Here is a 22226-nt window from a genome sequence, read left to right on the forward strand (position 1 = left end):
CATCTTTTCATGTGTCTGTTGGCTGCATAAATGTCTTCTTTTGAGAAGTGTCTGTTCATATCCTTTACCCACTTTTTGATGGGGTTGTTTGATTTTTTTCTTGTAAATTTGTTTAAGTTCTTTGTAGATTCTGGATATTAGCCCTTTGTTGGATGGGTAGATTGCAAAAAGTTTCTCCCATTCTCTAGGTTGCCTGTTCACTCTGATGGTAGTTTCTTTTGCTGTGCGGAATTTCTTTTGTAAGGCTGAATAATATTCCATTGTATGTATATACCACATTTTGCTTATTTATTCATCCATTGATGGACTTGGGTTGCTTCCTTATTTTAGCAATTGTGAATAGCGTTGCTACAAGTGTGGGTATACAAATATCTCTTCAAGACCCTACTTTCAGTCCTTTCAGGGTTATACCCAGAAGTAGAATTGCTGGATCATTTGGTGATTCTATTTTTAATTTCTTGAGGAGCTGCCATACTGTTTTCTACAGTGTTGTGCTATTTTACATTTCCACTAACAGAACAAAGATCCTAATTTCTCCATCTCCCTGCCAACACTTGTGATTATCTGTTTTTTTGGTTTTTTTGTTTTGTTTTGTTTTGTTTTTGCTGTTCTAATGGGTATGAGGTAGTATCTCATTGTAGGTTTGATTTGCATTTCCCTAATGATTAGTGATGTTGAGCATCTTTATATGTGCTTATTGGTTTGTATATTTTTTTGGAGAATGTTGATTCAAGTCCTTTGCCCATTTTTTAAATCAGGTATTTTGTTGTCATTGAGTTTTAGGAGTTTTCTATATATTCTGGATATCAATCCCTTAACAGATATATGATTTGCAAATATTTTCTCCTGTTCTGTAGGTTGCCTTTTTACTCTGTTCATAGTGTCCTTTGATGCACACAGTTTTAAAATTATCAGGAAGTTCAATATGTCTATATTTTTTCTTTTGTTGCCTGTGCCTATGGTGTCAAATTCCAAAAATCTTTGCCAAATCCAGGGTTGTAAAGCTTTCACCCTGTGTTTTGTTCTAAAAGTTTTATAATTTTTGGTCTTACATTAGGTCCTTGATCCATTTTGGTTTAATTTGTGTACATAGTGTTCTTCATTCTTTCTTTAATGAAGTTCTTCAACTTCATTCTTTTGCATGTGGACATCCAGTGCTCCTAGCACTGTTTGTTGAAAAGACTTTTTTTTCCCCATTAAATTGTGTTGACATCCTGTCAAAACTCATTTGACCCTTATCTGATGCTTTACTTCTGAGCTCTCTATTCTGTTCTATTGGTCTCTATATCTGTCTTTATGCCAGTACACGCTGTTTTGAATACTGTAGCTTAGTAGTAAGTTTTGAAATCACGACGAGTGAGTCCTCCAACTTTGTTCTTCTTTTTTCAATATTGTTTTGGGTGTTTCCAGTCCCTGGAGATTATGAGTTTTAGGATGGATTTTGCTTTTTTTTTTTTTTTTTTTTCCGAGACAGAGTCTTGCTCTGTTGCCCAGGCTGGAGTGCAATGGCGCAATCTCAGCTCACCACAATCTCCATCTACTGGGTTCAAGCTATTCTCCTGCCTCAGCCTCCCAAGTAGCTAGGATTACAGGCATGTGCCACCAAGCCCAGCTAATTTTGTATTTAGTAGGGACGGGGTTTCTCCATGTTGGTCAGGCTGATCTTGAACTCCTGACCTAGGTAATCCACCTGCCTTGGCCTCCCAAAGTGCTGGGATTATAGGCATGAGCCACCGTGCCTGGCCAGGTTTTTCTATTTCTGCAAAGAATTTCATTGGGATTTTGATAGGGATTGCATCTACTCTGTAGATTGCCTTGGGTGGTATTGACATCTTAAAAATTATTAAGTCTCCTAATCCATTAACATGGGATATGTTTCCCTTTCTTCATGTTTTTAATGTCTTTCAGCAATGTTTTGTAGTATCCATTATACAAATGTTTTCACCTCCTTTGTTAATTTAATGCCTAGGTATTTTATTCTTTTTGATGTTATTTAAATGGAACTGTTTTTGTAATTTTCTTTTTGTATCGTTTATTGTTAGGGTATGGAAATGCAACTGATTTTTGTGTGTTGACTTTCTGGCCTCCTACTTTGCTGAATTCATTTATTCATTCTTATAGTATTTGGTGTGGAATCTTTAGGGTTTTCTACATGAGCATATCATCTGCAAAGAAAGATAATTTCATTTATTTTCCAATTTGAGTGCCTTTTCTTGTTCTTGCATAATTTCTCTTGCTAGGACTTCCAGTACTATGTTGAATACAAGTGGTGAAAGGAGTTAGGTTTGCCTTGTTCCTGATCTTAAAGAGAAAGCTTTCATTCTTTCACCATTGAGTAAGATATTTGCTTTGGGCCTTTCATATATATGTCCTTTATTGTGTTAGGGTAATTTCCTTCTATTCCTAGTTTGTTGAGAGTTTTAAATCAGGAAATGGTATTAAACTTAATCAAATGCTTTTATGCATCTATGATCATGTGATTTTTAGCCTTCATTCTGTTAATGTGGTATATCACATAAATTGGTTTTTGTATGTTGAGCTCTCCTTGCATCCCAGGGTAAACCCACTTAGTTTTGGTGTTTGGTCATTTTATTGTGCTGTTGAATTCAGTTGATCGTATTTTGTTGAGGATTTTTGGATATATATTCATTGGGGATATTGACCTATAGTTTTCTTTTCTTATGATATATTTGTATGGCTTTAGTAACAGGATAATGCTGGCCTCATAAAATTTATTTGGAAGTGTTCCCTTCTCTTCAATTATTTGGAAGAGTTTGAGGAGGACTAATGTTAATTCTTCTTTAAATGTTTGGTAGAATTAATCAGTGAAGCCATTTGATCCTCGGCTTTTCTCGTTGAAAGGTTTTTGATTCCTGAGTCAATCTGTTTACTAGTTATAGATCTTTTCCTTTTACTTTATTTTTTTCTAATTTGTTAGTTAGTCCTGGTAGGTTTTATGTTTCTAGGAAATTGTTTATTTCGTTGAGGGTGTTCAGTTTGTCAGTACAGTTGTTCATAGTACTGTCTTACAATCCCCTTTTCCCCCCTGTGGAACTGGTACTAATATCCCCACTTTGTCTTTTGATGTTAGTAATTTGAGTTTCTTTTTTTCTTGCCTATCTAGCTAAAAGTTTGTCAGTTTTGTTGATCTTTTCAAAGAACCAACTTTTGGTTTCATTGATTTCTTCTCTTTCTTTCTTTCTTTCTTTTTTTTTTTTGAGACGGAGTCTGCTTTGTTGCCCAGGCTGGAGTGCAGTGGCATGATCTCAGCTCACTGAAAGCTCCGCCTCCCGGGTTCACGCCATTCTCCTGCCTCAGCCTGCTGAGTAGCTGGGACTACAGGCCCCGCCACCACGCCCGGCTAATTTTTTCCATTTTTAGTAGAGACAGGGTTTCACCATGTTAGCCAGGATGGTCTTGATCTCCTGACCTCGTGATCCGCCCACCTTGGCCTCCCAATCTTTCTTTCTGTTTTTAGAGTCTTTATTTTGTTTATCTCTCCTGTAATCTTTTTCCCCCTTCCTTCTGCTAGGTTTCAGTTTAGTTTTTTATTTTCTAGTTTCTTAAGTAGTAAAGTTAGGTTGTTGATTTGAGATCTTTCTTGTTTCTTAATGTAAGCATTTGTAGCTATAAATTTCCCCCCAGCACTGCTTCTACTGCATCTCATAAGTTTTGATATGTTGTGTTTTCATTTTCATTCATTTCTTATTTCCAGTTTTCCTCATGATTTCTTCTTTGGACCATTGGTTATTTAAGAGTGTGTTGTTTAAATTCCACAATTTTGTGAACTTTCCAGTTTTGCTTCTGTTATTGATGTTTAAGTACATTCTTTTCATTCTAGATCTCCGTAATGCATATGTTGCTCTGCTTGTTGTTATCCCACAGGTCCCTTAGACTCTGTTCACTTTCCTTCAATCCTTTTTCTTTTTGTTTCTCAGCCTCACAGTAATTTCTGTGGTCCTGTCTTCATGCTTGTTGATTTTTTTTCCTGCTCAGATTTGCTTTTGAATCACTGTATTGAATTTTTCATTTCAGTTATGTTAATTTTCAGCTCCAGAATTTCTGCTTTTGTTGTTGTTTGTTTCTTTCTAGATTTTCTATCTCTTTATTGATATTTCCATTTTGTTCAGATAATGTTTTCTTGATTTTCTTCACATCTTTCTTTAGTTCTCTGAGCATCTGTAAGACAGTTGTTGTAATGTCTTTGTCTCAGACACCTGCCATCAAATCTTCTTCAGGGATAGTTTCTATTGATTTATTATTTTCCTTTGAATGAGCCATATTTTCTGGTTTCTCAGTATGCTTTGTGATTTTTTTTTACTGTTGTTGAAAACTGAACATTTGAATATAATAGTGTAGCAACTCTGGAAATCAGATTTTCTCCCTTCCCTAGGGTTTTCTGATTTTTTTTTAAATTGCTGTAGCTATCTATGTGTCAGGGATCGGCCTGAGATGTAAACTTACGATCTTCTCAGGTCTTTTCTGGATCTGCACCTTTCCCTGGGCTTGTGTGGTCACTTTCTAATTTTCCTTATGTATGTAGTTGCTTTTAAATCTTAGTCCTTAATGTCTGGATCCAATGGGGGGGAAAGAGAACGATGAAGAGGAGGGAAGAAAGGATGCTGGCCTTTTAAATTCCCTGGATGTCATTTCAGCTGAGGGGGAGGTGCAGTGTGGGGAGGTGCAACAATAATGGTCACCCGCCTTTTGGTACCTCTGTGATCAGAAGCAATAATCAGAGCACAGATCCTGATATTTGGAGAACAAGGTTCTTTTTGCCTACCCTGGCTCCTGCAAGTTATGTGCAAGCTGTTCCAAGAACATTTGCACATGTGTCTGTCATGGGGCTGGAAGTGGGAGATGGATAGCTGCCTCTGTGCTAAGAGCTAAAATTGACTGAAATTAATCACAATTTACTGTCCAAGCCTTCCCCTGGAAGTTGCAGGCCTTCAATAGACTCCAGAATTCCAAAATACTTTCATCAGACAGATTCTGCCAGTGCAATTGTTGTCTAGGTGGTTCCTGGTGCCTACTACTCTGCCATCTTTCCAGAATCCTCTCAAATCCTTACTCTTAAGCACTATATTATATTACATTTTTAATAAGATGTGATAAGGTGCTTTCTATCAGGGACCTATAGCTTTAGTGAGGAAATAGACATATATGTATAAGTATATGTGTGTGTGTGTATACTTATAGCAAATTATAATAAGCAACATTAAAGTAGTGCAAGTGAGAAGTGAGAATTATCTGTGTGAGGACAGTAACAGTGGAGATAGAAAAGGTTCGATTCTAGATAGATTTAGATGAAAAATGTGGCTGGACTTCACAAATAAAATTGATGCAGTGCAATTTCCTAATTACTTAGTAATTCATTCAAGATCTCTCCCTTCCTTGAACTTCTGGTAAGAAGTGAGCAGTGTTCAATATAACAAACGTGCATTTACGTAAAGAAAGGCTTTCTGAAATTTGAAGGCATGTCACGAAAGCACTCCTACTTGGAGACCTGACTTCAAAAGCTTGGAGCATCTTCTCAGATTCATAGAATGGTAAGTTATGGTCAAACTGTGCTTTGCCTAGTGTGAAATAGTGGTAAATATCTGCTGGGATTAGTTTATGATGATGGAGGCTAGGATTCCCCATCTTGTAATTAGTTTTTCAGCTGTTATTACTGATAGGATACTTGGAATTGAAATCATAATTCTGCCTTAGTAACTGTAAGGATCTGCATTTGGATGTCAGTAACAAAGAGCCCTATCTTTAACGTTTTGTGGCCTCTTTATCACACAGCTTTAAAAATGTAGGTTTCTGAAGGAAGCATAGTTTATATTACTTTTCCTTTTCTTTATATAACATTGATTTTTAAAATAACTCAAATTTTCAGAGTGCAAATAAATGAAAACTGATTATATGCTTAGCTCTGAACATATTGGGAGGTGAGAAAAAAATGTGCAAAATACTTAATTTTCCAAAAAAGTATTAAAATTTTATTTCTTAGCTGAACATGTATTCAAGTACAATGTATTTCATCTGAAAGCCTCAGTAACATGACAAAAATTTACAGAATAATTGTTGTTGAGTTTGTCCATAAGTGCATGTTTATGAGTAGAGGCTAAATTCCATACTTTTGAATGTGCCTAGACCTTTGCACTTTTACTTGTCAGATATTCTTTTTTAATGCCGGGTAGCCTTTATACAATATTGTTATTAATGATATAATGGAAAAATTAACTATAAATTTATAGTTAATATTAAATTTTGGTAATCTAAAAATCAAATCTTTCTTTTAGTAGGGCCGAAAGAACTGACTTGAAATTTAACTTTAGTCATCTAGAAGTCTGTCTTTTTTTTTTTTGAGCAGCTTAATGTATCACTATAATATTTCCTAGATTCCTGTCCAATTCAATATATGGAATGACTAAACTGTAGTCATACTAGTTCTAAGCATGCAGGCAAGAAGAAAAGTCGTTAAACATCTTGCTGTGTGTGAGCAGTTCGAGAGCAGGCAGACACCATGCACCTTGACCACCTATTATGAAGCTTTTTGCTGCCGTGTCAAGTGAAAGCAAGTTAATTGGGTGAAGCTGTGGAGCATGTTAGGGGCCTGGTAAAGGGTTGCTGTCTGACAGCTGAATGTCAGCAAAAGCCAGTCAAGTGTGGCTGAGAGACAGAGACCTGTCACAAAGTTCCCGCAGACTGGAACACAGTTAGGAAGCTGAAATATGGTTCCGTCTCACTTTCTCCCTCATTGAATCCAAGCACCTTAAAAGATTTTACACTGTATGTGTCAACTCTTGTTCTCTAAGCTGTTTCCCCCAACTGTCCTGCATTCAAATGATTGAACAAAAGATGCTAATGTTTAGCAAAGTGAATGTAAATTTCCTCTTTTCCCCTTTTCTGCCCAAGCAGATAGACATTCAACTCAAAGGAAACTTTGAAGGTTTACATCAAACAATTAGATTTCCTAAAAATTTAGCTTATAATAGAATCTTTTTCTCAAGAGAGCATGAAAATTGACAATTAAAGCAGTGGAATAAGCAATGCATTTTCCCCGATATAGAAAATCAAACTTTAGGGAGCTAGGATTCCTGTCTGAATGTCCTGAGAATGGACACTGGCCAAGATAACTTTCCTCTTATCTGTTGTCACAGGCTTCTTTCTTTCTTTTTCTCAGTGGCCTAAGGTAAAATGCAATAATTATAGCCACCAGAAGGTCAGTATAGATTAGCATTGAAAAGAACAGTAAGTTCCCTTCTGAAGCTTGAGACACTTCCAAAGGAGGAATTGAAGAAAGTTGAAATGAAAGAAAATGAAGTTAAACTCTATGAAATAAAAATATTTGCAGAAAGAGGAGTTTAACATTAAAAGATACCCTATTCACTTTCTTTAGAATATGGACTAGAATAAGTCCATTAACTCACTCATCCATTCGTTCATTCATTCCTCAACAGGCAGGTATATAGAGTACTTGCTCTGTACTTGTCACTGTGCAGGCCACTGGTAATACAGAAACAGCAAGCAAAATAGCCTGTGGCTTCAAGGAATGAACACTCTAAGCCAGCACTATTCATTAGAACTTACTGTGATGATAGAAATATGGCTTTGGGGCACTTGGAATGTAGTTAGTGTGACTGAGGAACTAAACTTTAATCTTTAATTTAATTTTATATTAAATTTTAATTAATGTAAATTAAATAGCTACATGTGGCTACCATATTGAATAGTGCAGGTCTAAGCAAACATAAGACTGTGATACTGTGCTATTATAAAAGTGTGTATGGGGTGTTATAATAACACAGAGGTGAGGTATTATATCGTATCGTATTATGTTATATTATATTATATTATATTATATTATATTATTATATTATATTATATTATATTACACAAGGTGACAGAGGCCAGGGAAAGTTTGGGGTAAAGGTGATACCTGAGGTAAGCTTTGACAAACAGTAGGAGTTAACCTGATGAAGGAGCCTCCTTCTAAATAAAAAGGGCAGCATGCAAAAGTGGCTCCAAGACAGGAGAAAGCAGGGCATGCTTCAGGATAAGCATTTTGATTAGTACGGGAGAGCAAAGCTGTTTTATGAGAAATTACCTTAATGCAATGGTAGTGTCCAAGAAGACTACCAGTCAAGTTATCCAAGAGGTCATCACAGAAGGTGTCACAGACCAAATTAATATGCTGAAATCACATGGTTTGTGGTACTAAACATAGCAAAAAGCAAGAAGAGATACAACAGGGAGCAAGCAGGGGGAAGGATCATAACCTGACTTCTTAGTTATGCAGTGTTCATGTGCCCTGTCTCTCTCCACTGCATCAGCCTTCTTCACTCTCTGTGAGGTTATAAGGATCAGGGTTGAGATTTGAAACAGGCGGCTTGGAAGACTGAAGGTGCCTGAGGCTACTTACACACACTTGCTATCTAGGAGAGATACAGAGACAAACATGCCTGGCCAATGGCTATAATTTGCCACTGAGGCTGCTGAATAGCTTTTTGTGTTTTATCTGCAGTTCTAGGGTCAATTTAAGGATGACATTAACTAGAGGTGGCATATCTCTACCTTATGGTGTGGTCTTTCCATCCATTTCTATCTATAAAGTAACATGTCTTACCATATGGATTCTGCCTATGTCCCACAAACTACTTGCTGATTCATTATCTGTGCTTATTAATATTTCTTATGAGTTTCATCTATCCTATTTTTCTAGTCTTTAATCTTATATTTGAATATTTTCTTTTTTTTTTTTTTTTTTTGAGAGCAGAGTCTTGCTCTGTCGCCCAGGCTGGAGTGCAGTGGCGCGATCTCGGCTCACTGCAAGCTCCACTTCCCGGGTTCCCGCCATTCTCCCGCCTCAGCCTCCGAGTAGCTGGGACTACAGGCGCCCACCACCGCGCCCGGCTAGTTTTTTGTATTTTTAGTAGAGACGGGGTTTCACCGTGTTAGCCAGGAGGGTCTCGATCTCCTGACCTCGTGATCCACCCGCCTCGGCCTCCCAAAGTGCTGGGATTACAGGCTTGAGCCACCGCGCCCGGCCTTGAATATTTTCAAATAATAAGCAAACGTACAATAAAGAAGAGATGAAGTAGGAAATAGCAAAGTCTGAAGAGACGACTTGTTTACAAAAATTAAAAGTATGTTTAGGTCAGACAAAGTGAAGAGACAAATAACTGATGAAAAATATTTAGCAAACAGCTTTGAAACCTATGTTAAAATTATTATCTAGTAGACAACCTACCCCAAGCGTAGACTGCATTTCAAACAAGTCTAAGCCTTTTTGAAGAAACAGTGTGCAGACTCTAGAACGTTAATCTGAGTGAGGGCTCTGGAAGTTGGAGAAGGACTAGTGGAGATTTTATGGTCAGGCACCCAGAGGAGATGTGAAGTGGAGAGAACGACCTAGTGCATTTCCTCCATGCAGGCCTAGGGACTGGCATCTGGACTCTTAGAAAAAGGGCTTACAGGTAGAAGCTGAAAGAAATGTTTTGTGATGGACACCACAGGACACTAGGTTTCAGTCAGAGTTGTCACAGTTTTCAGATGACAGAAAGGGAAGGATGGACACCCCAAATTTTTGTTAGAGCTATCACCCATATGGCCTAGCAAGCCCTCTAACACATTGAAGGCAGATCCTGATGGAGGGATTGCAGACACCAAGCAGCTCTTGATGGGGAATCCACAAGAGTGTTTGAGGCTTGTATGAGCAGGACAGGGAATGACCAGGGTAACTTGACTCACTTGGGACTTTGTATCCGCAGAATAATGAGGATGGGAAACTTCCAGTGCTATTGCACATCAAAGCTTATCCTATAAAAATAGCAATTATGTGGTTTCATAGTATTTCAACAGATTCTAATTTAAGGAGAACTGGATCAGAATGAAGATTAGTTAAGGTCTAATAAATAATCCCCAAAACAAGGAATTTTTATTTGTTTAATTAACTGTTGTATCCCAGTACTTGGAACAGTATTTGGCACATCTTAGGCCCTCGATAGATATTTACTGAAAAAATAAATGAATAGAGCTAATTTAGGATACTAAGAGGGGTATGGATTTAGATATCTGTATGCATTATGCAAGCGTAGGGAAAATTTGTCATATGGAATTGATAATATAGGGAGTTGATTCCTGAAATGTAGCCTGGGGTCATATTATTTTGGATTTTTGTGTTTGCTATATTTTACTGTTAATAAGATGTTCTCCCTAGGGATGGATTTGGGTTGAGACTGCTGGAAATGATGTGGTTATATCAGAAATAACATTCCTGACTATCATGTAAAGGAAATGTCATTGCCAGCTAAGTGATTTGTTTTAGAACATATGCCCCAGTGCTTGTTGTGATTTGAAGGCATTCCGCAGATATGACACCCAGATCACATGATTTGTCTTACATCTGAAGTGCCTTTCTCTTCCTAAGAAATAGACCACATTCTTTTAACTGAAGATAGCCAGTCCCTCCAGAAAGGCCCAGCTGTGGAACTGTTCACAGGGTCCACAGCCCTGGGGAATATAGAGGTTATACCATGGTCAGTGGGGAAATAAAGACACTTTGCAGGATTCCATGAAGAACTGCTAAGGATTTTAGGTGTGATATAATGGAATAATGAAGGAAATGGCCTAAAACAGCAGTGGAAGGGAGGGGCATGCAAAGAAAAAATGGGTTTCAAATTGCAAAATGAGAATTTAATGCTAAATTTGTTGAGATGTGTGATTGACAGATACTTATATTGTTAGAAAAGTTTAGTAAAGTCATTTCTTTCAAACTACTTTGAATTCTAAATGATTCTTTCCTTCCTCTGCTCTTCTTTACCCGAGTGCCTGCTCAGTAATTCCACTCCTTGAAAAACGTATCGCTACGAGGTCTAAGTTTATAGCTTCCAGATTACTACTAAATTTTTGACATTGAATAAAAAACTTTTATAACTTTAAGAGGAAATTCTTCAGTAATGAAATAGTGGTCAGAAAACTTTTGCCTAATAGTTCCCAGAGAGAGTGTGACATGTGTACATTATGACCACAGAAGTCGTAATTTGGCAGCTGGAAGTGCTATTTGGAGTAAAATGAAGGCACACAAGTTATAAGTAGCCACTCTGCATAAGGAGTTGCATTTGTGCAGAGTAGAGGAACAAGTTACTCAGTGTCATTATTTGTGTAGGTGTTTACTCAATGTAAAACTGTAAATATGACTTAGATAACTGAAAACATTGAAATGAGAGTGTTCTTTGCTAGATTACAATCTTTTCAAAACATACAAAACACTTAAAGACCTATCCTCTGAGACCTTTAACTATCCAGTTACATTTTCATTTTGACCACACATTTCAGAGCCACAACTCTACTAAAATATATAGATGTATTTCAGTATATATAAATATATACAGTTTCATTTTTTAATAAAGAGTTTTTGGCTATAAAAGTAAAACATACTTACTCTAGGTAATTTGGAAAATACAAATCCTAATCCTAACTCAGAGAATAGAGAAAAAAATCCCAACAATTCCAATACCACAAAACAAGCACCATATGTAATTTTGTGTACTGCTGTTTCACGATGTAGTCTAGCCCTAGGGTCAGCAAATCTACATGCCACCTGTTTTTGTATGGCCTGTGAGCTAAGAATGGTTTTAATATTTTAAATAGTTATGGGAAAAAAGCAAAAGAATAATGACATATCATGACACATAAAATTTATGTGAAATTCAGATTTCACTGTCCATAAATAAAGTTATATTGAAACACAGCCATGCTAATTCATTTACATATCCTCGATGGCTGCTTGTGTGTTACAACAGCAGTATCTAATGCTTGTAACAGAAAACGTATAGCCTACAAAGCATGAAATTCTTACTGTCTAGCTCTTTACAAAGGTCTGACCTTTGGTTAGACCCGAGCATTTGTCCACATTATCCAAAAGTTTATAACTGTAAATTTTATAGCTACATAATTTTCCACCATGTAGCTATAGCCTACTTAACTATGCTTCTGGTTGAGTATGAGAGTATTTCTAATTTTTGTCTGTTATTATTAATATAAAGAACCTAATCATAAATGGAACTGTTAGATCAAATGGCATTAACCATTTAAGACAGTTGCCCAATTGTAGATCCAGTGGTTCTAACAATTTATACAGTTACTAGCAATTTATGAATGCTTGCTTCACAATGCTTTCACTAACATTTAGTGTAATTTTTAACTTTTAATTTTTATCAGCAATAAATGTCTTATTTTCCATTTTTGATTACTTGTGGGGGTTACCATTTTTCCCCATTTATTTGTTACCCAGATGTATTTTTGCTTGTGTGAACTGCCAGTTCATAACCTTCTCTCATGATTCAAATAATTTTAAAGCTAAAAAATCATGGAAAGAAAAATTTAACCTTTCAATGGTTAAATTTAACCTTTCAAATCTTTTTTTTCTACCCAAACTCTAATTTAGTTCTTTTTTCCAAAGATTATTAAGTTTCTTTTGATTTCTTGTGATTCTTTTTTCCAGAAAAAATTGGGATAGATATGCATGTGTGTGTGTGTTTATGCTTATTTTAAAATATATATTACTATTTTTATGTATGTGTATATATACACGTAAACTCATGTATACATTTTGAACTTTTTTTTCACTTGGATATATTTCTCTATCAGCCTTTACATATTTACCTCATTTTAAAAATAGTTGTATTATATGGTTGTGTCATACTTCACTTAAATAACCTTCTGTTGATGGACCTCTGGCTTTATTTTTAAAATGTTTTATTTATCTATCTAAAAATGCTTCAGTGAACATATGCTCACCTTGGTGAACTCTTTTGAGTGTAGCCATAGAAGAAATGCCTAGCAGTGGAATTGTTAGGTCAAAGGACCTTTAAATTTTTGTCTTCCAGAAACGTTGCACGAGCTTATATTCCTAACTACATGGCAAAAGTTTGCCTGATTCCCTCTTCTCAACAGTGGAGATCATCAGACATCTAAGTTTTTGCCCATTTGATATATGAAAAGTAATCTTTAATTGGGATGTGTTGTATTATAGTTCTTTACTTATGAATGAAGTTTAGCACCTTTTCATATGTTTTTTGGTTATTATACTACTCTCTCCCCCATCAGACATCCAGTTTGTACATGAGGCAGAGCCTGGCAGTGGTTTCCTGATATCTTTTTTCTCTCTCTTTCTTGGTAATAGAGCCTCTGAATGTTACCTGGGCTGCTCAGGAGACAAACAAACAGACAAACTACATTTCTCAGACTCTCTGAAAGCTAAATTAGTTATGTGACCTAAGTTCTAGTCAATGGAATGTAAGTAAAATTGTGCAATTTTAGGAAGTGTCTGTAAACGGAAGCAATGCCTCCTTCTTTGTTCCATCCTCCTTTCTTCTGGCTAGAATGCAGACATATTAACTGGAACTTGAGCAGCCATTTTTGATCATGAGTTAAAAGCCATGTACTGAGCTATGGAGTCCAAGATAGAAGCAGCCTGGATTCTTGAAAACTTTATATAGCCCTATCAGAGGGAAATAAACTTCTATTTAAGCCAATAGCATTTAGAGTTTTCTCTTACAACTGAACTCAGTCTTAATAAATATGCTACCCTCAGCCTATTTTCTAATTACATTATTTCAGTTGATCTGCATGAGCCTTTTGTAAATTAAGAAAGTTACTTGTATGGGGTTTCTATGTGTTCCACATATTTTCACCAGTTTGTCATTTCAGACTTTCAGTAGCATTTTTCTTTCTTTTTTTTTTTCTTTTTTTTTTGAGACAGAGTCTTGCTCTGTCCCCCGGGCTGGAGTGCCGTGGCCGGATCTCAGCTCACTGCAAGCTCCGCCTCCCAGGTTTACGCCATTCTCCTGCCTCAGCCTCCCGTGTAGCTGGGACTACAGGTGCCCGCCACCTCGCCCAGCTAGTTTTTTGTATTTTTTAGTAGAGACAGAGTTTCACCGTGTTAGCCAGGATGGTCTCGATTTCCTGACCTCGTGATCCGCCTGTCTCGGCCTCCCAAAGTGTTGGGATTACAGGCTTGAGCCGCTGCGCCCGGCCAGTAGCATTTTTCTATATGGTATGCTTGCTTTTATTTATTTGGTTTTTGTCTCTTTTCCTATATTTGAGTGCATAAACTTATTTACATCTTCAATTCTCTCTGAATTATTTGGGAGTGTATGTTTCTAAGACAGAGGGGAAAATGCTTCCTTTGCGTTTTCTGGCCATTTCTGGCACTCTCTACCATCAGTTGTGTCAGGATTGTCAGGTCAGCAACAGACTGCAAGCACAAGGGTATGAAGAATACTAGGAAAAGAAAGAACAAAAGCCACTTGGGAGAATTCTTCAACTCTTTTTCTAACCTCAACCACATCAGGAAATCTAAACATCCTGAAGAAGAAAATAGGACTTATTGTTTTGTCAGGCACAAGATATCTTGAAGTAATTTAAAATTAAAGTTTAAATGTTCTAGTGTAATTTAATTAATTAATTGTTTTTTGAGACAGAGTCTCACTCTTGTCACCCAGGCTGGAGTGCAATGGCGCAATCTCAGCTCACTGCAACCTCTGCCTTTCGGGTTCAAGCGATTCTCCCGCCTCAGCCTCCCGGGTGGCTGGGATTACAGGCACCCACCAGCATGCCTGGCTAATTTTTTGTATTTTTAAGCAGAGATGGGTTTTCACCATGTTGGTCAGGCTTGTCTCAAACTCCTGACTTCAGATGATCTGCCAGCCTCAGCCTCCCAAAGTGCTGGGATTACGGGCATGAGCCACCGCGCCTGGCCTTAAATATTCTAGTGTAATTTAAAACCTCAGTGCCTCATTTTGTTTCTGAATATAACAACATGTAAGCTCCTTTGATGAAAGGGCTATAACTTTCATTTTTGTGTAAGTTCCATGAGATGTATGTATTTACTCCAGTAAGTACCACGGGCATTCAAATGTTGGACTACAATAAAATAAATATAAACATTTATTTTAGCCTCTAACACAATCTATGTACTTTTATTTTCTATTTTCAGAGAGGTTTGTTGAGCCCTTATTTTGTTGATGGAATTCCTCTAGATATAAAACAAGCCTGAGGCTAGGCTATATCTTCTTTGGCCGACATGGTAAGGTAGTGGTCAAGCATATGAATAGGAGAGTCAGAGGAATCAAGATTCACATCCCTTTCTACCATTAGCAAGCTGTGCAACCTGTGGCAATTTATTCTGCTCTTCTGAGCCCTAGTCTCTTCAACTGTAGAATGAAGATAATTGTAGTGCTTTCTGATTGAGTCACTGTGAGAATTCAGATAATGCCTGTAAAACGAAATCTAGCACAGTGCCTGACGTGCTCAATACATATTGACTATAATTGTAAAGTTAGAATTTATATCATTTGAGAAGAGTAAAAAAGAGAAGTGAAGAAGAGGAGCTACTCTATGCTACACATTTTCGTGTATATTATTCCATATAATCCTCATAACAGCCCTGTGAGGAATTAGTCTTCCTCCTTTACAGATAAGGATACAAGCTGACACAGGTTAAGTAACTTGTCAAGGATCACATAATTAGTAAATGGCAGAATGAAGTTTCTTTCCACTTTCAAAGCCCATATTCTTTCCATTATTCTTTGCTAAATCTAATTGTGACATAATCTGTATATGTGTGAAATAACAATAAAACACCAAGACCATGAAGTAATAATATAAGTCATTTGTTCATTCACTCATTCATCATTTAGGAATCTTATTTAGTCCCAGATATTCTGCTAAGTGCTAGGTGTACAAAGTCATGATTCCATCACACTAAGTGCTCGTAGTTTTATAGGGGAAATATAAGGATATACAAATAAGTGAAAAAATAGTAAAATAAGTGCTCATGAACGAATGTAAAAATGAGATTGGATGTTACAGTTAGCTGTAGTTGGGGAAGGATGGGAAGAGGATCCAGGAAAGCCTCATGAAAGGGGCAGGCCGGGCGCGGTGGCTCAAGCCTGTAATCCCAGCACTTTGGGAGGCCGAGACAGGCGGATCATGAGGTCAGAAGATCGAGACCATCCTGGCTAACACGGTGAAACCCCGTCTCTACTAAAAAGTACAAAAAACTAGCCGGGCGTGGTGGTGGGCGCCTGTAGTCCCAGCTACTCGGGAGGCTGAGGCAGGAGAATGGCATGAACCCGGGAGGCGGAGCTTGCAGTGAGCTGAGATCCGGCCACTGCACTCCAGCCTGGGTGACAGAGCAAGACTCCGTCTCAAAAAAAAAAAAAAAAAAAGAAAGGGGCAGACCTTGGCCGGAGTTTGAAACGTGGAGGACTCACCCAACAAAGAGCAGAAGTGGACAGACTGGAGGGCGATGTGAACTATGGAATGTCCTTATTAGGGACTCACAAGTTTCCATGTACCTGGCTTGCACAGTACAAGTGAGGAAATGGTAGATGAGGCTGGACAGGGAAGCCAAGAGCAAGGGCATGGTTATAGGGAAGCATGAAGAATCAAAACCATTGATTCAATCAATATTCCACATAAAAAAGTAGCCAAGGCTGAATTAGAACCAGATAGAATGCTGAGTGTCTGCCTGAGGACAGAGCTGTTGTGATATGAATCAAGTTTCCTGTTAATACATTCTACCCCTTTTTTCTGATTTGTTTCTACCTCTGTGATTGTCCTTTTTAGATCTCTAGGCACGCTGGGCTCTTAGGGTGTTTCCTAATGCAACTTCTTTGCATTTTTCCATTAACTCACATTTCTTCCTATGCCTTGATGTCAGTAAGATAGTAAAACTAGTCTGTACTAAGGTTTAATGACTTACAGGGAGAAGAATGCATAAAATATTCCTACAAGCTTGTTATTGGTAGCTAAAAGTTAGAACTGGTAACTACTGTATGAGAAATAAATATTGGATGGCATGATAGCAGATGTGTGTCTGTCTGTGTGTGTGTGTATATATATATATTTATATGATATATCAAGTATATGTGTGTATATATTTATAAGGTGAATGTATGTTTTTATTTGTATATATCTCAGATATAAAATTGAGTATTCCACAAGAGAAAACTATGTGATTTTTGCCAACTCTTACTGTGTAAACTACAGTGTCCTATGAGGCCAGCATGACAACTGGAAAATTGACAGGTAGAATTTGGCTAACTAACCTGAAGTATTTAGAAGAAAGAAAACTTTGTGACACTGAATATTGAGACTCTGGTGGTAAGAGCACATTAGGAACCAAAGTAGAAATGGCAAGGGGGCCTCACTGTAACACCCTCTGGTGGGTGATTTGATTTCTTCATCTGTTTATGTGGAGCTGTGCAGACTACTTAAAAGCAGTCAGTAATTTACAAGGCTTAAAACATCATCATGGAGTTTGAAGTAATGAAAAGAGTACTATAGAATCTAATTGAATGAAGCCACATCATTGAAATTGTGGCTAATCTTGTTATCTGTTTGGCTTTATTTTAGAACAATGTGCAATGTGCAATATGTATTCTTTCCCCTTAAGAATGGTAAATCTACATCCTCTCCAGTATTATATTCGGGAAACTGATTCTGGGTTAATGTCCCTCAAAAAAGTTAGGGTTTATATAGTATATGCTCCCACACATGGAATTATGGCAGACCTGTAGAATTTCAAAGCTGGAAAGAGTCCAGCCCCTCATTTGGATGGACTAATTTACCTGCCCCAAATGACTTAGTCGGATTGTAAAAGAGCTGTGAGGAGAAGCTAGAGTCCACTGATCTTCAGTCTAGTATTCTTTTCACCACACTATGTGCTTAGTATAATCTCCATGCAATACTACTAAGGCTTACTAAATCACATTTTTCCTCACTTTTTATAATACTAAATTCTAGAAGACTTAACTTGATCATAAATGTTACACAGGAGACAAATGGCTTGGTTTCAGAAGCCTTGGTCGGCAAAAAGACTTTGATTTACAGACAATTTATTGGGTGGTTATTTTATTATTAGACTAATGCTTTATTTATTTATTTTTGTTTGAAAAACATTTGTGGAAAATTAAGATATTAAAGCCTTGAAAAATGGCTATTGGATGTGTCCAATTACTGTATTTCATAAGATTTTTAAAATGTAGAAATTTAGTAGACACATTTTGTATTGTGAATATGTATTTAGCTGATGGACTATAGCAGTTCAAATAGAATCATTTATAGCTTATTGAGTAAATAAAAGTGCTTCCATAAAGATTCACATGACACCTAGCTTTTATTTCAGGCACCTAATTTCCTTTTGAAAAACTGCCTAAATTTAGATTTACGTAAGAGACAGAACACCTCAGTGGTTTTAAAAGTAGTTTATATGACCATGGGCTTTACAGATTTAAAATATAAGATCAGGTGGTGCACACTAACTTTTAATGTTCTCTGACAAAAAGTTATTTAACTGTCCTTTACTCTCTCTGTTACATTAAAATAGTACAAAAGTATTATGTATTTCTGGATATTATTCTGGATATTTATAACAAGAAAAACAGTTCATATTTACTTGTTATTTTAACATCACATTCTCAAATCAAAGTTTCACCAGAATTGTTGCTAGCTTTGTTGTTGTTGTTGTTTGAGACAGAGTCTTGCTCTGTTGCCCAGGCTGGAGTGCAGTGTGCAGTGGCACGATCTTGGCTCACTGCAACCTCCGCCTCTGGGTTCAAGCGATTCCCCTGCCTCAGCCTCCCAAATAGCTGGGATTACAGGCGCATGCCCAGCTAATTTTTGTATTTTTAGCAGAGGCAAGGTTTCAGCATGTTGGCCAGGCTGGTCTCCAACTCCTGACCTCAGGTGATCCACCTGCCTCAGCCTCCCAAAGTGCTGGGATTACAGGCATGAGCCACCACCCCCAGCCGGTGGCTTTTTTTTTAAGCTCTTAAGTGACTTAAAATCAGACTTTACCTCATTTCATGAAAAACGTTTTTTTTTCTAGCAGTACAGCAGATAATCCCAGTAGCAAAAGCAGTCATTTGTTTTCCTTTATACAAAAGTAACTCTGTTTACTTTGTAGAGACTATACTTTTGGGGAATACAAGACTTAAAGGATATATCTCTCTCTCTGTCTCTTTTTTTTCATCTCTGGAGATTTTTAGATTATTTTCCATGTTTAGGACATAAGGTCAGAAAATAGTGTGCAAAAAGTGAGACTAATTTGAAATACTAGGGAAATAACACCCCATTTCAAGGTTATTTAGTAAAAAATGTTATATTAGATGAAAGGGTGCTTTCAGACAATGTAGTGGAAAATAGACATATTAGAAAAAGTAGGATGAGAAAAGGCAAAAGAGGGACCTTTTTGTAGGGTACCAAGATCTGTAGAATATTAAAGAGAAATGAGCAGTTAGTAGAGACTTTCCCTAAAGGACTGCCTTCCTAACTTTGTAATGTGTTAGGTTGATGGATTCACAAGAACAAAAAGGTAAACTTTAAGTACAGCATATAAGTTTGAGTAAATTATGCATATCACTAATATTGACAAAACAGGAATGGTTGGTCAGTTTGGCATGGTCACCTTTCTCTAAACATCAAGAAGAAAATACCCCCAGCAGATATCTGACCTTCCTTGGACTGATTCTGCACACCCCTCTATTTTCCATACATAGTTAGACCAGAACTTGAAGTACAAAAATGTATCAAAACAAACGTTTGAAGTCTTTTCTGACAATATTGTATTATAATAAAGAATACTATGGCTATAACTATGTTTATTAAGAAGAAAATCAGGCCCCACCATTTCCTGCTCTTCCAGCATTCCCCTAACCCCCAGGCCTGACAGAATGAGAACTTAGTAGATGGCACTGTAATGTTTATAGCTGCAAAGTCAATCCAGTAATGACACTGCTAAAAAATGATTGTAGCAGCAGTAAAAGTGCAGCTGTGTGCACCTCTAGCCTCTGATGTAATGAGATGCCTCTGTTCAGGTTCTGAACTGAGATGGTCAGGCCCAGCATGAAGGTTCTGCAAGCAAAACCTCATGAATACTACGAATCAGGGTCAGCACATGATTTTGAAAGTTGTTTTCCCTCCATTGGGAAACCTTGTCCTTCGTAGAGCTATTTCAAGTGACCATTGTAGGTGTTTCCGAACTTCCAGTATAAAAAGAGATGATTTCCGTCAGCTATAGGCCTGCAGTAGAGTATCAAGAAATCAAAAGAACAAAGATCAAAGAAAATTGCTGACCTAGGTGTTAGATGCAGACATTGATTTTTTCTCCAGTTGTAGTTTTAAAAAAATCCACAAAAATGGTAACACATACAACAGTTGAATTTCTAATACTTTCCTAAAGCCAGTGATAGCTTCCCTCTTGTTTTTACATGTAGAAACAGTTTTGTATAACATGACATAATAAAGCAGACCTTATGGTTTACATTATTTTGTTATCAAAACTGTAAGGGGATCTACTAGAAAGTTTTAAAAAACCCTGCAATATAGAGTATGATTTTTAGTGGAGATACTTATAACCAGACTTGTTATTTCAGCAGCATTTATTTTGTGGGAATCTGGAAAATTATGTCATACAATTGATCACTATTTTCCTGTCATCTTTAAATGTCATAAAATAATGCTTACCTGCTGTACTGCTAAGACTTCTTCATGTTAAATATTAACTACTAGATACTGATGTCACTTAAGGCTTAAATGAGTAGCTTTATCAAAATATTAATTCTGTTATCCAGTATTTCATGACTATGTGGCATTTTTAAGTTTAATTTCCAACAGTTTCTGGATACCATCAGTGTTCTCAAATATATGACAAATTATTCATTCCCTTATTTTGACACATGATTTCTAAATACTTATAATAGTCTTTATCAAAACAGGGTGGTATCATGGACATAAAGGTGGAAACAATAGACACTGAGCACCAGGGACTACGAGAGCGGGAGAGGGTTGAAGAACTACCTCTCGGGGACTGTGCTCACCACCTGGCTGATGGGATCATTTGTACACCATACCTCAGTGACTTAAATCAGTAATTACCCATGTAACAAATCTGCACATGTACCCCCGAACCTAAAGTAATAAAGTTGAAAGAAAAAACAGGGTGGTGGCATTATTATTAAAGTAAACCCAAAGAGTTATCATTAGAATTTTGTATCTTAATATGCCATTTTCTAGAGGTCACTGGGATTGGCTTATTTTTCTTTGTGCTACTTTTGTCAAGTAAATAAAACGGATAGATTTAAAAAACATAAATACTCATAGTTTATTTTCTAAGCAATCTAATCTTCCATATTATATGGCACTTATTATATAGCATAATGAAATAAATGCTATTAGCATCGGTTTCTGTAAGTTGCCAATGGACTGAAGTCAAGGTAAAAATCCCTGATTGTTTTGACTCTTTGACGTGATAACTTTATAAAGAGTTTTCCACAAAGATTTAGTGTTTAGATAAATTCCTGTTGTCTAGAAAAGTCATAAAAGAGCAAATAAGGGATTCAGTCACACTTGGAAAATAATTTACTATTTATATATTCTCATACAGATTATTGAAATAGTAATTTCCATCTCATTTTATATTTTAATGATTATTAGTCTACTTGCCTGTTTATGGTTTTAGGCTCTGTTTGAGAGTTTTCAACTCTATGCTTATTATTTTTTTCTTTTGTATGTCACAGATAGGATCACGAGACCATTCAAATCTCTCCATTCCTTCAAGAGCTCCTCTTCCTGCTGACACAACTGGTATTGGGGATTTCTTACCATTGAAAGCTGAACTTGATACAACTTACACTTTCTTAAAGGAGACATTTATAAATACTGTTCCCCATGCTCTGACATCATCTCACTCCTCTCCAGTGACTATGTCTGCTAATGCCAACAGACCAACTCAGATTGGATTATGACTTCATGAAATTTAAAAATGGAGGAAGAGTTAACAGTACAATTAAAATTGTTTTGAATGGGAATTTTCTTATCAGTTGACTTTTGTTTCAGCAGAAGTGGCAGTGGATTTAAAAAATTTGTGTGATATCTTGATGTATTCTGGTAGCTCTGTCTCCTTGAATAATGAAATAGCCAACTTTTTTCTCTCCAAGTTTTATTTATTATCACAGTTGCTCATTTTTATGTAACATATTTTTAAATGTTAAGGAATGACACATTTTGGGTAATTTCCCTCAGACTTAAAAAAATCAATAAGCCATTTTAGTCTCTATCTATCAAAGTTGTTTCATACTTGTCTATTTTAAAGCAGGACTGCAATGCTTTAATAGGATTGAGAGAGCTATTTGAAATGTATGCCAATGATTCCTGTCATTTCATGG

At 36.7% G+C, this 22226-nt stretch overlaps 1 protein-coding gene across 1 annotated transcript in view; it reads left to right on the forward strand.

Annotated features, from left to right (window-relative positions):
• The window catches only part of CCDC171 (coiled-coil domain containing 171), a 399166-nt gene extending 377182 nt beyond the window's left edge, over window positions 1-21984 (forward strand). The window contains exon 26 of the mRNA XM_030920340.1: window positions 21579-21984. Coding sequence (XP_030776200.1) covers window positions 21579-21806 — 228 coding nt within the window. The 3' untranslated portion in view covers window positions 21807-21984. The remainder of the gene's footprint in view (window positions 1-21578) is intronic.
• The last annotated feature ends 242 nt before the right edge of the window (window positions 21985-22226 follow it).

Source organism: Rhinopithecus roxellana, chromosome 16, assembly GCF_007565055.1.
Source record: "Rhinopithecus roxellana isolate Shanxi Qingling chromosome 16, ASM756505v1, whole genome shotgun sequence".
Lineage (NCBI taxonomy): Eukaryota > Metazoa > Chordata > Mammalia > Primates > Cercopithecidae > Rhinopithecus > Rhinopithecus roxellana.